Consider the following 16,232-nt stretch of genomic DNA (forward strand, 5'->3'; position numbering starts at 1 on the left):
GTTATATCTGATGACATGCGTCAAAGTTTGTGAGGGATTTGTACATGCAAGCTTGATGAGATGTTTGCTTGTCTTTCAAGGTAAACGGGCATAAAGCCATAAACACACATTGCCAAGTTAACCAGGATAGCATTTAAAAAATTGCGGGCTAGTAGAATATAAAGGTCTTCAATCCCCAAGTATTGCTGAAAGATTTTCTTTACAAAGAAAGAAGTCAATACACACTTCACAGAATAACTACCATAGGAGTAAGACAAAGCTAAAAAAATAAATATATGAGATGAAAAATCCTTGAATCTTAGAGGAAAATCTTAGTGTAAATAGCAGAAATGTTGCTGGAAATGCAGCAAGTGTACATAAAATAATGTTTCTGGCATTCTGTCCACAGAATATCATGCACAGTAGTTGAAATTGAAGGATCATCGTGTACAAGAAGCAACTAGATGCTGCAGCAGTCTCATATTAAAGTTTATAGCACATAAGTACAACGTAGTTTTTTTGTATTGCATTATATTTCTTGATGAATTGGGTGCCTAGTTACTCCAGCAAGCGCTTGTGCTTGCACCAGGCAATGGCAACCACATACAAGAATATGGTTCCAGCAGTGCTGCCACCAACAGTCCAGAGGAACTCTCTCATTCCAGCTATATCGGGATTAAACAGCTCAATTTTAATATTCATACCGAAAATACCAGCCACAACAACAAACGCACTTACAACCAGAGTTGCTGTGGTCAACATGACTCCCATTTGTAGGAGATGGTTCTGTTTGTCATCCAGCATAATGTTGATGTAATCCTCCGTGTCATCAACGTACTCCCTCAGCTTCAATAAGACAAGCAACAAATAAGAATTTCATTTTATAGGGGACAGATAAATTACATCATGTCAAACTATACTGAAGATAACTGACATTGGATCAGAAATGCTAATATTAATTGTCTTTTATCCTTTGCTTGAAGAAGATCATAACCTAAAACTACCAAACCACGAAACTAGCCCAACTCCCTTCATGTAATTCCTCTATCTTTATCTGTCCCAGCCATATACCCCAACATTCTGACCATTTCTAACATACAAGAAGTTGTTCCAACGATTTGAAAATAAAAGTATCTCCAATCCCATATATTTTGCAAGAAATATTAGATGAATTCTTAACAGTCCAAGACCCCAAACAGAAATAAAAAAAGAGTTCTCAATAATTCTTGGAAATAGAAAAAACTGCACATTTTTTGCACTCTCCTCCAACATTGTACATGAATATGATCACTCTTCCAGCATCCAATGAATAAAACTTCATCAGGCTACTTGATCAGAGAGCTAGAAAGTACTAATGCAACATAGTACACAGATACAGGACTTTAAAAATTATAAGACTGCAATGCAAAATTAGTATAAAAATATCTTGAACATGAGTCACTATGTTGCATTAGTACTTTCAAGCATATCCTTTATATAAATATTGTGGTATTTTCATTTGTATTGATATAAAAGTTCAGAAAAATGAAGAAAATATTGCAGAACACAAGCACAAATGTCCATCAAGTATCCAACACATATATGTCCGAGACAGGTAAAACATGATATGGCTAGTGTCCAAGTTTCTTTATCCCAAAATTTCGAAAGTGTAACAGCTGTGTTTCTGGAGGAACTTGTTGGACTATTCTACCAAAAATAGGGTCATAAAAGTGCATACCGTAGATAGCTTGTTGAGAGTGCCGTCAATCTGCACAAAATAAGCTTCCAAGAGCATCTCAAGCTCCTCCACATCAAGTTGCTTGGTGGTGGCACTGTAGGTAGTGCTAGCGCGGCTATCCCTTCTAAGTAAACTAGAAGGGTGTTGAGCATTTTGATGATCTTCATCACTTGTATTGGCTCCACCAGGTTCCAATGATATTTCAGGATGTGTCCCGTCCTCATCTATATCTGGTTGAAGAAGATTATCCATGGCGTCCCCATCATGATCTTCTTCAGCAGAAGAAGTTTCGAACTGCTGCTGAACTAGCTTGTCGGTGAGATACATCTCGGCCATATCTTCATCATCATCGAGCAAGTGTTCCAATTCATCCCTTACCTTTTGAACACGACCAGTGATGGCAACCAAACGGCTCTTGATTTGACGAACGCGTTCCAGATTGAGAGTACTGATCTTGGAAGTGAGCTTATCGAGAGCGGGATGAGCCTCCTGCTCGAGCGTCTTTGCCTCGTTTTCTAAGACACTGCAAGCAGCCTCAAGGCAAGCCTCGAGTGCGACAAATTCGAAGGGGAGAATCTTCATGCCGCCATCTTCAGGATTGTCCATCTCGAGTTTAGGGTTGGAGGTGGTAGCGTGGCGATGACGGAGGATCCTGGCGCGGAGTTCGTCGACGAAAGGGGTGACGGAGGGGTCTCTGGAATTGAGAAGGAGAACCTCATGAGCGATGATGATGGCTTTGATGTGTTCCAAGTTGATGACGATGGCTCTCTCTCTGCCGAGAACGGTGGATGGGTACGAAAGGAGAGGGTCCAGGATACGCAGGTCACGTGCAGGAAGACCAGTGCGGCGCATGATAGCGTGCTTCCCGGCCTCAACGACCTCCGTGTCGCCGTTTGCTTGAAGAAGGAGCCATGCCCTGACCCCAGTGGCCTTCTTCCGAACCCACCTCTCATCGTTGTTGCCATTCCCGTTCCCCCTCATCTTCCCTTCCCTTTGCTTTCATTTCCTATTCTATCATCAATTTCATACTCAATTTCCCGAATCCCTATATTTTTTATTTTTAACTTTTCTCTTCTCAATTTTATCACTACTCTACTCTTGCCTTCATTAACTTCGATTTATTTTTCTTTTCTTTTTTAAGATTCGATTTATTTTTCTTCATCTTTATCATGGATTTTGATAAATTCAATAATTGTAGATATTCTCTAAACAATAATTACATTTCTTTTAAATAATTATTAGTAGATAATTTTTTTTAATATTTGATCATTAGATAATTATCACATGTATTAAAATCAAATGGGCTGAAGATTTTCGTGGTTTTTAAACTACTTACTATTTAGGATGAGAGTTTCTATTTTAAAAATTGATTAATTATTTTGTTAAAATTTCATTTAGTTTAAGTGCTCAGGAAAAGTCAAAATTATCTCTTAATTGTGTAATTTCACTTAGAGTTAGGAGGGTAGGATTTTATTCTTTTTCCCTTGATATTGTGTGGGTTGTTTTTCTTAGTATAGACATCTGATTGATGATTTGTCTGATCGGATTGAAGATCAATGAGATTTGAACAACATATCAAAATCTTAACTCGATCCAATAATTAACGAGTCTGTACTAATTACTTTATGAAAATAGATCAAATCTGTCAACTTCACATGTAAGTTCGGTTTTTGTGAATTTTGTCACATTTTTTCACATCAAAGCAAATTGAGTTTTTAAGGAAGAATGTTCGGGAGATATTATGCAAACATTTTTTTTATACAAATATTATGCAAACATAAGTCTCCCAATGATTGATGATATTTAGATCAACTAAAAGGAGCTACAAGCTTTTCCAAAATTGATCCAAGATCAAATCAAACCATAAGATATTCTTAATTTAGAATTAGGTATGGACAGTGTGAGTATGTAGGGTTTACATGAGTTACATGAATAGAATCTTTAGACCTCTCTTTGTTTTTTTTTTAAATATTAAAGAAGAGCATCCAAAAAGAAAATATCTGTATGCTGAGATGGAAATGTGTGAATTTTGGCTGTAGGAAATAAAGTTCAAATGGCATATGGTGACCAAAGAAGAAGTGGGCGTTGACCCTGTCAAGATTGGAGAAAATATCTATTTGGGAAAGACCAAAAACTATAACTGAAGAATAATGTTACTCACACACCTCTCTTTTGAGGTGTGTAGGTGGAATGATGAGAGAGATAGGAAGAAAAGAAAAAGTAAGGGAGAGAAAGTATGAGATGTGATAGATGGTAAGAGGAGAGAGATAGAAACAAAAAGAGGTGGAAATGAAGTGTTTTAAAAATGAGGTGTGTATATATCATTACTCATAACTGAAATAAGAAGATTTCTAATATTAATAAGATAAGATACTATATAAGATTTTTTTTTTTTACGAGATTGTATAGAAGATTTATACAATGGTTTTCTCAAGCAGTATTTCCTTTCACTAAATTAACTAAAAAAAGTAAACCTTTTAGATGAAGTGAAGAAGAATATATTATTTTTTTACATTAAAAATATAAATTGCACCCTCTAAAAATCTAGCTCTGGACAAATTTTTAAAGAACTAATATTGAGTTTGAAATGTCGCATAAAGAAAAGTAAGAAAACCCACTAAAAGGCACTTCAATAAGTTTTCTTCGATTTAATTTTATTTAATTAATAGATGTTTCATTTACAGCAAAAAATAAATTAATAGATGTTGTTAGTAAGCATTTAAAAGGCATTTCATTGAAAAATAATTATATTTAGTTTAAATTTCTTCCAATACATGTGCACCTTTGGTTCTAGTATATGGTCAAATTTTTTCAGAAAAAATAGTATATTCTCAATTTTTTTTAGTACATTGGAAAGTTAAATTACACCTATCAGAAATTGATTTCTTCCCCAACCCATAAGTATATGGTCAATTTAATCTTAATTTAGGGTAACTCAATAAGTGTAAATTAATATTTAAAAGTGATATGTCGCGATGTAACTATTTAAGCTAATGTGACATAAAATGATAAATATCAATGTACATTTGAAAATTAAACTCTTAAATATTTTGTTGTTACTTTCTAAACTCTTGAAATTTTGTAAGTAATGTTGAGCAAGGTATTTTATTATTTTAGGGATGGAGGGATTATTTAACAGTATTTATTTATTGATAGACATTATTTGGTTTTTCCTTCTCGAAGCCAACCACTATGTTCTGTTTTGTTTGCATTGAGTGTTGTTGAATAAATACATAAATATCCATCCATCGATCCATTATTTCCCTCATCTCATCACCGACGCCATGAGTTATTACAACCAGCAACAGCCCCCCGTCGGAGTTCCACCGCCTCAAGGTCAGTCAGTTCGTTTCTTAATCTCACATCACATCACATCATGATCATGCATGCTGTGGATCCATTCATTTTGTTTCTTAATTAATTGAATTTTGATCAGAGGGGAATTTGGGGATCTTCATTTGAATTTGCGATTCTGATTTTGAAGGTTATCCGCCGGAAGGGTACGGAAAGGACGGATATCCGCCGCAGGGGTATCCGCCTCAGGGGTATCCACCGCCGGGATATCCACCACAACAAGGATATCCTCCGCCGCCGTACCCAGCGCAGGGCTATCCTCCGCCATATGCTCCTCAATACGCTCAACCTCCACCTCATCAACACAATAATAATTCATCCGGTCCTGGCTGCATGGAAGGCTGGTATGCATCTTTTCTCTCTCTGTTTAATTGGAATCGGGTTCCGGCGACTCAGATCTCGGTGGCAGTTGGTGGTGGCGCACCGTTAGACGTTATAGCTATGAATATGATGCGCATCTTTCCTGTTAGTTATAACTTATAATGAATAGAATAGATTCTTAATTTCCTTGGAGTTTCCGTCACGCTTGCGTGGACCAGGCTGGCTTCCACTATTAGTTATCATCAATCAAATAAAACAGATAGTCTAGATTTTAAACAAAATAATACTCCTACTAACTTTAACTTGTGTGTTGTGATGACCATGATCTCATCAAAAGATATTTGTTCTTGCATTCCATCCAATTAAAAAACTAATTTGTGTTTTTGTTCACCAAATGCAGTTTGGCTGCTCTCTGCTGTTGCTGCCTATTGGATGCGTGCTTCTGAGAAGACTTGAGTACTTGACTTTACCTCTGCTGCACAAATTGGATTCAAGTGTGTTTTAGCCATTGAGCTCAATGAGATTTATTTCTAGTTCTCTTTCTCTTCTTTGTTCTACCCCTTGTTCACTGTGTTTTTTATAAATAATAATAGTTTGAATTACTTCCAAACCTCAAACTGCCAAATTGTATTCTTAACAAGTCTACTTCCTTGTTCTTTCGTCTTGTACCATAACCAGTACCACCCTCCGGTATCATATCAAATGACATATAAATAGAGGGAGGGACACAAAACATTCAAATGGGTTACGATTGCAATTCACAACGCCTCTCTCTTGCCTGCATCTGTAACTAGAACTGCATTTGCTTGCTTCTTGCAATACAATTGGAGTGCATTTAAGTGTTTGTTTCATTTTGGGTGAAATTGATTTTACAAAATTGGTTACGATCAAAATAAGTTAAATGACAGCTTTTGAAAATTCATTATGTGTACATTTAGGGAAATAATTATTTTTTTTGAAACAGGTAAATAATAATTTAATTAAGTAATTATTATATAAGGACTTATTTAGAAGTTTGTTTGAGAAATTTATGTTAGCGAGCTCATAATATATAACTTACAGATTGATTATCTATTTTCATAAGTTTATCTTTGCAAAAATCATTGTAATATAAACTTAAACAATTAACTCTAGCTTATAATATCTAGACACAACTTATCTTTATAAGTTTTATCATAAAAGTGATTTTGACTTTGAAAATTTAACCAAGTGTAAATCGCTCTTATTTTGTTTAGGGCATATACGCTTCAATCATATCACCTCTCATAAGAGCGATTTACACTTAATAGTCATTTTTACCAAAACAAAATAAGAATAGTTTTCTTTTACTTGTAAAATTATTAAGTAATATACACATCAATTCGTTTTACACAAAAAAATTGTGATTCAAAAGTTTTTAATAATTATAACTCAACACAATAATTTTGAAGAGTGCTTGTATTTAGCACAATCAATCTATTCCCACGAAAATAACAATGGCGAACATCTAACTTCATTTTGACCTAAAAAAACTTCATTATTAAAGTTCACAGAGGTAAGTGGCTAATTTTTTAAATGAAAGCATTTTCTTATTTGAACCTCACTCTTAACTCGAAGACTATGCTATCCTAAGGTGTTGCTAGATGAAAGAAGGATTTGATCAATGCCCATGAATGAGTTAATGTTGTTCACTACTTACGATAATCATAACTTCTATTACGGCACTAACATATTGAGGCTCTCTTTTAATCAATAGAAGAAGTAAGAGCCCCCTCCAACGAAGCCTTGAGTTGGGGGGCAAGATAACCATGTGTAGCTATAGGACCCCACTCCTTCGAGAGTAGGATGCCACCTGAGATGGAGTTGTGAGCCGATTAGACTTTGATAGGGCTCCAACGTCTAAATCAAATGCAAGCGCCTAAAAGAACTAGTTCAATCTCTTTATCTTTAATCAATTAAAATCAACAATTAAGCATACAATTTTTTTGCCTTGCGCTTATTTGCATTTTTTAAATTTTAAATTGTACAATAATTTATAAAAAATGAATGGTTTAAAAACAACCATGGTTAGCAATTGTTATAAGAAATATTTTAAAATTTCGCAAACTTCCATTCACATATTCCATCACAATAGATTGTATTTCAGTAATTAAGTGAGTTGACTTAATGGTTCAAATTTTTACATTTTAAGTAAGTGGTTGATAATTCGAATCTCAACTTTAGAAAATGAAAAAAAATTCATTGGCAAGTCTGTGCCTTGATATTTTTAAAATAAAGTCTTATAATTAAAAAATCAGTGGTAATATTTGAAAGAAATAAACTATTCCATTTTAAAGGGTACATGAACATGGTTTAAAAATATTTTAAAATTTCGCAAACTTCCAATCACATATTCCATCACAATAGATTGTATTTTAGTAATTAAGTGAGTTGAGTTTCAAAATAAAAAAAAAATTAAGTGGGTTCACTTAGGCCCAGTTTGGAAGAGCTTATCTGACAGCATAAGCTCTTATGTCAGTGTTTGGGAGGGCTTATGCAAACAGCTTAAGCTATTTTCAGCTTATTTTCATAAGCTACTTATAATAGCTTATGAAAAACAGCTTATACTTATATACAACTTATTTTTAATTTATTTCAACAAAAAATTTAAAATAGCTTATGAATAAGCGCTTATGACCATTAGCGCTTAATTAAGTTGTTTTTCCAAACGGGGTCAAATTTTTATATTTTAAGCAAGTGGTTGATAATTCGAATCTCAACTTTAGAAAATGAAAAAAAATTCATTGGCTTGGGCTGAAGCCCGCCTTTTGAAAAAAAAAAAAATTCCATTTTAAAGGGTACATGAACATGAGCAAAAACAAATAAATAAAATAAAATGTTCTGGGTTAAAACTGGAACAGTGTATGTTGAGAAATCGTGGCATCGTCGCTTGGCATCTTTTAATTAGCTGTATCGAAGAAGTCGATAGCAGCAACTGCAAGCAATCTACCCAACACAACACGGCCGGCGATTAGAGCAGAGAAGATAAGAGGAGAAAAGATAGATCGCAGCAGCAGCTGCAGTACCAAACCTTTCAGGTGAACTCCATCCTCCCATCTCTTCTTTCCATACAATACATGTTGCTTCGATTCGCTCTTCAACTTCTTTTTTGTTTTTAGCTGGATTTCTGTTTCGAGCGTAATTCTCATCTGCCATATACTTGTACTTTGATTTTTGACTTAATATCATTAGGTTATTGTCTGAGTAACATTGTTTTCACTAGACTAGGATAATTCTTTTCTACTTTATAGTTATACTGCTATCAATCTATGTGTTATTTCATGTTATAAACTACCAACGTGCCCCTTTCAAATGAATTATTTTTTTACCCAGAATGGACGAGATTACGAATGATGAATCATCGTTGGCACGTATTCAGCGACTGGAACAGGGTATGTGCATTTTGCTTTTAAGTTAATTTACCTTTCTTACAATGTGTGCTAGGTTTCATAACAATACTAGACCCATCTGGAATTTATTCACTATTATTAATTTTCATCCCAACACAGAAACATCGGATCCTACGACTATATTTTTGCCCCCAATTCCTCCCTTCAAACCAGGGAAAGCCTCCTTCCTTTGGTTGCTTCATTCCCTAGCCCATAGTTGTTTCATACCAGCCAGATTATATATCATAAGTTGATAATTCAGAAAATCATTTTACAGATGGGACTATAGTAACTTGTAGTATGTGCTTCTAGCTCTACATACCACATGCTTAGGTTTTTATTTTTTTAATCTCTTATTTGGATTTAAAGTTATCTATATCATTCATATTAAAGTTTCAGAGTATACAATTTTGTAGAACGTGATGAATTACGCAAAGATATTGAACAGTTATGCATGCAGCAAGCTGGGCCTGGCTATCTTGCTGTGGCTACCCGAATGCATTTTCAAAGGTGTCTATTTATTTCCTATGCCTATTATGCAATCTATGCACATGATGTATCTAATGTATTAAGCAAAACAAAGAGTATTCATTATATTGAAATCCATGCCCAATTAGGACAGCTGGATTGGAGCAGGAGATTGAGAGCTTAAAAAAGAAGTTGGCCGCATGCACAAGAGACAATCTGAATCTACAAGAGGAGCTTTCCGAGGCTTACAGAATTAAAGTGAGTTATTGAGCTTTTTGTGTTTGTTTCTTGACTAGTTCCTTCTCTTATGTTCACGTGCTTACTTTACTATGTTCAGAGTCAATTGGCAGATCTACACAGCGCCGAGGTTTCCAAGGTCTCACTTTCACTTTCCATTACTATACTTCCATTTTGTTAATCTTGCATAGAGATTGCACTGTGACTCTGTTATCCAGATTAATCAACTTGTGGAATGTTATTGGATACAAAATTACCAGCAAGTAATACTTCTTGCATTTAGTCATCTTAAATATTCATATGCTGGTCTAGCATGAAAATTTTGCATTTTAATGGCAATAATATGATGGAAAGAGTTCTTAATTCAATTTATAAATTGCTCGCTGAAGTGCTGGAGTTTGTTCAAAGAATTAACAGGTTTTTATGTGTTATAATTGTGAGGTTTGTAGTTTTGGCATGTTCTTCAACTTAATTCTACATGATCAATAACATGGTTAACTGACTTGCTTCAAATTTTTATGTCCAGAATACAGAAGCTGAGAAGCAGGTAAAATTTTTCCAGGGTTGTGTGGCTGCTGCTTTTGCTGAAAGGGACCAGGCTATAATTGAGGTTGTGATAGTCACTGTTATTTCATTAAAATATGTTGTCTTCACCTACACTTAGTTTTGTGGTTGTGGATATTCTGAATATTCTACATTATACTAACAGGCTGAAAAGGCCAAGGAAAAGGAGGATACAATATCACAACAAATAAATGGCATGCATAAAAGGTATTTCAACCATTCTATGATTCTATAATTTTAGTGCTTATTTATCAAAGTTACTGAAGAATGATGAAAGATAATGGCAGTTGATGTCTGAGCTCCCAGAAAAATCTTGTTTTATTTCATCTGCTTAGGTGATGATGCCATGATGCACTTGTTGTTTGATTATGTCTGGTGTAGCAAAGAAGCTATGAAACAAAAGTACAGAGTTCCACTTAGCAACTGTGTATAGTCAATGGAAGATATTTGTTTGACCTTTCCTCACCAATGAATTTCCTATCTGAACTGCTTTATTATTATTATTATTATTATTATTAATCTTATCTTACGTGGCATATTGGCAACGCTTTTCTGTGTTTTCATAGTCTCTTCGACTTTTTTTTGTGCTGTATTATTATTATTATTATTAATCTTAACTTACGTGGCATATTGGCAACACTTTTCTGTGTTTTCATAGTCTCTTTGACTTTTTTTCTTCCTGTTGAAGCCATGTTCCCAACAGTGTTTGTTCTCTTTAAAATTGATTTCCAGAACTTCTATACCGGTACTTTATTAATCTTATCTTACACGGAAAATTGGAAATGCTTTTCTGTGTTTTCATAATCTCTTCATCTTTTTCTGTTGAAACTGTGCTTCCAACTGTGTCTGTTCTCTTCAGAATTGATTTCTGAAGGTTCTACGTCTGTGCTTCTGCTCAATTTCATTATATGAAGGATCAAGTGAACTGTCTATTACAAAAGTTAATTCTCTTCTGCGTAGTAACATCTTAAGCAACATTGGAAGGTTGAAACTTATGTGCATATTATATGATTGCTTATATAACTATTCTTTGTTAATTTGTTTTATTATTACATGCATGACTTTTTGCATGAGAAATCTTTTTTGATTTTACTTGCAATCTATCTGTAAAACAGGATAGAGGAGCTCACCTCAGATATTCTTAAACTAAAGGAATTTAATAATGCTCTGCAGATTGATCAAGAAGGGCTTCTAGAACAAAATGAAAAATTCAAGAAGGTAGCATTCTCACTCCTTGCCCCTCCCCCCCTGACCGACTTTCTATCTCTCTTTTTGATTTCATTTTTGTCATTCTGTCTTGAGCTTATCCTATGGTTTCTTAGCAAATAGAAAAGTAATGATCCAAAAGCCGAGTTCTTCTACAAATTTCTTATCAATTTCTTCTTTAAGCAGTATATAACAAAGTTCTTGCCATGGTACTTAATGGATCTAAGAATACATACTCTGATTTTTTCACTGGTTGGTTATCCTTTTTAATGACAAAAGGAGAATCTTTTGCGCTGTTAAAATCATTATCAGTATAAACTATGAAATATTATGAACTATGAAGGGTGCATCTTACAGCATGTGTGGTTTTAAAAGGTGCATTTTTTCCCAGTTAAGGTAATGCTTAATATATCTATTTGCTGCATGTGACTCTGTTTCCAAAATGAAAATTTATGTCTGCTTTTTTTTTCTTAAAACTAGAATCAAGTTTTCTCTTAAATGTACATTTGTTTGAATTGAAAACGGTAGTGTAAAACTATTTAGTTTTATTTATTATTTATTTAATATTTTTAATTTCATAACTAGGGTTTCTGATTGGGATTACTTTGTGGTATTTATGGATTTTATTTTAATTTTGGATCTTCTTAGTCCAGCCTAGAATAGGAATAGTTATTAGTATGTTTGGCTTTAGGTCTTAAAAGGATCTTCAGTGTAAACATTTTAGAAGCTTTGAGTTTTGAGGATTAATTGATTTTCTATTTAGAGAGTATATGTGATTGAGTTGGAGGAGTACTTGCATCTGAAGGAGTACATGAAGTTTTATCAAGGGAGTATCCTCCCAAAAGGAGCACTCTTATGTTACCTATCCAAACATCATGTAGTTTTTGTGTCAGGTTGAAAATTTTATTGTATGTTTAAAGCAACTTGTTTTTTAGACGAAGGTGTTCAAACATAAGTTACTTCACTTCAAACTCACTTTTAATCAAAATCAATATTGCAAAATTAAGATAATCTTAAATCAAGAAATGTTTGCCCAAAAACTTAATTTATATGCAAGAGTATTTGCATTCAGGTGCATTTATGATTTTTGTTCTCATTGTTTGACAGTTCAAAGGAGGCTCTGGATTTATGTCGTCTATTTTTCTTTGTACTCGTGACTTTACAGGTGATTAATAAGTTCTTTCAGATCAGGCAAGATTCTCAGAATATTTTTGAAGATACAAGCTGGGATGATAAATGTACATGTCTATTGGATGACCCTGAGGAGGTGTGGAGTTTCAATGATGCTTCCACCTCTAAATACATTGTAAGATTTCAAAACCCAGCTATTCTGCTTAATTGGTTGTTCGACAATTTGTTTCTTATGATTATTCCATTTGGCACTTGCTAAAACTCTCTACGTCATTTTGAACCAAGTTTAATTTGGCATGCTCTTAGCTTCTACGATGACAGATTACTGGCATTTTATGCTTGGGAAATTATTGTATTCAGATTCTATGTTCTGTACATGTTGTGAATAACAATTTCTCAGACAGAGTGCATTAGAGGAGCAGCTAGAGAGAGTTAGGAATTCTGTGGATCATCTTCAAAATAAACTAAGGGTGGTATGTTCTAGTTTAACTCTGTCATAGACTCATGTAGCTATCTTGTCCACTTATTTTTGGATCATCGATTATTATTTTACCTTTTTGGATGCTTTAGGGCTTGGAAATTGAAAATCATTTGAAGAAGAGAGTCAATGTTCTGGAAAAGAAACATGTGAGTACTTTTAAAATTCAAAGAAAAAAGGTCATTTGATTCCATTTGTTTATTCTGAATTCTGATACTCATTTACAGATTTCAATGGGCAAAGTGATTGAGGAAGCCATAGCAGACTTAAAACATTATCATTTTAAGTATAGGGATCATATTATGAATTTACTTAGGGATGGGGAATCCAGTATTCAATCCATAATCAATACAATTGATGAAAGAGTCAAGAGGTTTGATCAGGGTACTGTACCAAATTTGGCACCTCAAAGAGATTCAGAACTAGAAGAGCATGAATGTCGGGATGTGCATATAAGTCCCTCAGCTAAACCTATCTTGGAGTCCAAGGTTTGAAATTGCATGCAAATTCTGCATCCCTTTCTTTAATAACTAATAGGGCACTTGTAAGTTGTAACTATCGGTGGCTTGTAGAGCTATATAATTAAGAGGGCTTACTGTGGTAAAAGAATATGATTTATTTAATACTATTCAAAATTACAATAACATACTTATCTTGAAGACTTGCACTATTGAGACTTGACAGTCTTATGGTATTATGAATAAAAGTGGGAGAGCTGAAAAGAAGAGTAGAGAAAAAGGAACAAAAGAACACTGCAGGAACGACATCCATTGGAAAAGTGTTCTGATAATTTGTTGCAATGGAAATGACTTAATGTCTTAAGTTGGTCTAGATTAGACTTTAGAGTCTGGCTTTATTTCACTGATTTGTGTTAACTAGATGTAATCCTTGGAGTTCATTAAGTTTTTTCGTTGCTTTTTTCTAGAGGGATGCTCCTAGCTCACTGATTGTAGAAGCTGGTGGAAAAGATGATGCATCCGATGCTTTAGCAATGGCATTGCAAGAAAAGGTCTTCACACCATCTTCACTAAAAAAATTCATGTATTTCGTTTTCTCTTTTCCTAATAGGTTTATGACTAACCAACATATTTGTGCTTCTGGTTTGCTGATATCTAGCTTTTGATGTTTACCATGCTTTATATTTCAGGTTTCTACATTGTTGCTGTTATCACAGCAGGAAGAAAGACATCTATTGGAGAGAAATGTAAATTCAGCCCTTCAAAGTAAAGCTGAAGAACTTCAAAGGAACTTGTCACAGGTAATTGTCTGGAACATCTTTGCTTCAGAGTTCAGACGCTTAGAAGATTAGGAAGCTTGTTGCTTGGTGCTGATAGAGTTTAGAAAATGGGTTTTTGTTTTGTTATGTATACAAAACAATATAGACTGTATTGGTCGAGAAGAAAATTGTCTGTTTATTTGTACTTGTATCCTTCATCAATGAAGTTATGTTGACAGTCTGCTTTAAGATATACAAAACAGCATGTTGATGTAGTGTCCATGCCTCTAAAATGTGAATTCGAGCAATCGTATTTTAGAACCAAATGTGCAAAAGGATCCTTGATATTATCCATTGTTTACAAGTAGTTTTTTTTTTTCTTTTCATTTCTAAGTTGTTATTTTTTACTTCAGGTTACTAATGAAAAGGTGAAAGCTCTCATGGAATTGGCGCAATTAAAGCAGGAACATCAATTACTTCTGGAGTATGATTACTTTTGATAGTTACTTATTGAATATTTTATGTCCTTGTATATTTTTACTTTGTTACTATTTATTTTGCAGTGAATTCTTTTCCTAAGCATCTATTTCTGTTTCCATCATTAAAATATATTCATAGAAGTGGTTTTTTTATTCTTAGTTCTTTATGTCATTTTAAAGGATACTTAACTTGGGTTGTTATCAACTGTTTTTCCGTAAGTAGATCTTCTAAGTTAATGATTTCCATTGTCCCCTTGGTCAACAACTGAAAATTTCCACTGTAATGCAAATGCAGGAAATTGGGTCACAACACTAGACAAGGAAAAGGTGTGGTTGACATTGGAGAAAGAAAGCTTGTTACTCATGAAAGGGAAGGAGCTTTAAAAAACTTACTGAACAAATCATATTTGAAACGATGGATTGGCCCACTGGCTGTCACTGGAAATGAAGTTGACGGCAGTCCAAATAATGAAGGGAAAATATTCAACCAAAGACCCAGCAGTGTGGATTTTGCAAGGCATGTGTTAATTTTGGGAGTCTGTTATTCTGATTTTATTCCATCAATAAATGACTGGAATCTGGATAGTTTAAGATGTGCTAGATTCTATTTGAAGATACCTCTGACAAATAATGTTTCTTTTCAGGCTTATGCTTACTTACATGGTTTGCTTGTTGTTTATCAGAATGAAGATTGAAAATGCAACCCTTAAAGAAAGCATGGAAAGCATGGAGCATCTAACATCGTCAATTCATAGGCTTCGTCTCTCTCTGTTAAGGGTATCATACTATTCTGTTTCACAAATAATAAAAAACTTTTATTTGAAAGGGTCAGGGGAAGGAGCAGAGGCCTTCTAATGGGTGAAATTGCATGTTTAGGATTCATAAATAACAAATTGTTTAGCTTAAGTTGCTAGTATGTAAAATGCAGGAAACCTTATCATGTTTAGTTTTTGAAACTTTTTTTAAAATGTGTTCCTTGCTTGAAATGGTTTTTAGGCCAACGAGTCTTTGACTTCTGAAGGATCAGTTTCCAGCATTTCAGAAGTTCTTGATGACATAATGAATGAGGCAAAACTTTTAAGGACTGCTCTCGGAAGCTCCTTACCCATCAGCTGGTCAGTCGAGGAAGATGTGGGTTACATTGGAGACAATGTGGGCAGTGACACAGTACATCAGGAATGCAGTAGTGATGAGAAGATAGACACTGTTTCTGCTGCAGGGCTCGAAATGGTGGAGCTTTTGATTTTTGCAGCTCAGATATTGACAGACATGCGAACCATTAAGGTTCCTGATATAGAAGTTCTATGAAGTGTTCCTTGTGTGATAATATAATATGGTTAATGGTGTGGTGTTCCCTGTAATGGTATGGATGGGGCTTTGTACTTATAGCTGCTCTTTCATGCCTGGCTTTAATCACCCAGGGTAATGATGTAAAGTTAAAATTCAAAGGGGACTCTTAATTGAATTTGTTGAGGGGAGGAAATGAAAGATGTGTCCGATACAGTGTCTCAAATTCGAGTCGTTGATGATACTTGCAGTTAAAAAAAAGTTGTATACAAACGCACATCTTATTCAAGTTTACAATTGCAGAAGTTTGTTGTATTTTTTATTGGGTAAAATGAGAATTTGGACATTGTAAATTGAGCTAGTGTATGGTTTCAACCCTAGTGAGAAA

General features: G+C 34.3%; 3 protein-coding genes across 6 annotated transcripts; 1 reads left to right on the forward strand and 2 right to left on the reverse strand.

The window, feature by feature from the left end:
- Nucleotides 1-276: 276 nt before the first annotated feature.
- On the reverse strand, nucleotides 277-2,738 carry LOC130741434 (magnesium transporter MRS2-3). Its single transcript, XM_057594345.1, has 2 exons — nucleotides 1,697-2,738; nucleotides 277-825 (listed from the first exon to the last, which is right to left on the reverse strand). The coding sequence occupies exons 1-2, from the start codon at nucleotides 2,675-2,677 to the stop codon at nucleotides 538-540; spliced, it is 1,269 nt and encodes a 422-aa protein (XP_057450328.1). The 5' UTR covers nucleotides 2,678-2,738; the 3' UTR covers nucleotides 277-537.
- A 2,128-nt stretch (nucleotides 2,739-4,866) lies between these two features.
- LOC130737345 (uncharacterized) lies at nucleotides 4,867-5,417 on the reverse strand. Its single transcript, XM_057589090.1, has 2 exons — nucleotides 5,158-5,417; nucleotides 4,867-5,048 (listed from the first exon to the last, which is right to left on the reverse strand). Exons 1-2 carry the CDS (start codon nucleotides 5,400-5,402, stop codon nucleotides 4,970-4,972), a joined length of 324 nt encoding a protein of 107 aa, XP_057445073.1. The 5' UTR covers nucleotides 5,403-5,417; the 3' UTR covers nucleotides 4,867-4,969.
- A 2,819-nt stretch (nucleotides 5,418-8,236) lies between these two features.
- On the forward strand, nucleotides 8,237-16,197 carry LOC130741435 (uncharacterized). 4 transcript variants are annotated; one of them, XM_057594347.1, is made up of 18 exons: nucleotides 8,237-8,427; nucleotides 8,723-8,781; nucleotides 9,195-9,288; nucleotides 9,401-9,504; nucleotides 9,584-9,622; nucleotides 10,010-10,093; nucleotides 10,193-10,254; nucleotides 11,163-11,265; nucleotides 12,419-12,559; nucleotides 12,789-12,857; nucleotides 12,955-13,011; nucleotides 13,090-13,350; nucleotides 13,788-13,871; nucleotides 14,010-14,120; nucleotides 14,492-14,562; nucleotides 14,853-15,074; nucleotides 15,202-15,334; nucleotides 15,554-16,197. In XM_057594347.1, exons 2-18 carry the CDS (start codon nucleotides 8,740-8,742, stop codon nucleotides 15,863-15,865), a joined length of 1,989 nt encoding a protein of 662 aa, XP_057450330.1. In that variant the 5' UTR covers nucleotides 8,237-8,427; nucleotides 8,723-8,739; the 3' UTR covers nucleotides 15,866-16,197. The 4 variants fall into 4 exon arrangements, with proteins under 4 accessions (XP_057450330.1, XP_057450329.1, XP_057450331.1 ...); XM_057594346.1 differs by having other exon boundaries at nucleotides 8,238-8,427; nucleotides 9,396-9,504; XM_057594348.1 differs by having other exon boundaries at nucleotides 8,239-8,427; nucleotides 9,396-9,504; nucleotides 15,241-15,334.
- The last annotated feature ends 35 nt before the right edge of the window (nucleotides 16,198-16,232 follow it).

Source organism: Lotus japonicus, chromosome 2 (genome assembly GCF_012489685.1).
Source record: "Lotus japonicus ecotype B-129 chromosome 2, LjGifu_v1.2".
NCBI lineage: Eukaryota > Viridiplantae > Streptophyta > Magnoliopsida > Fabales > Fabaceae > Lotus > Lotus japonicus.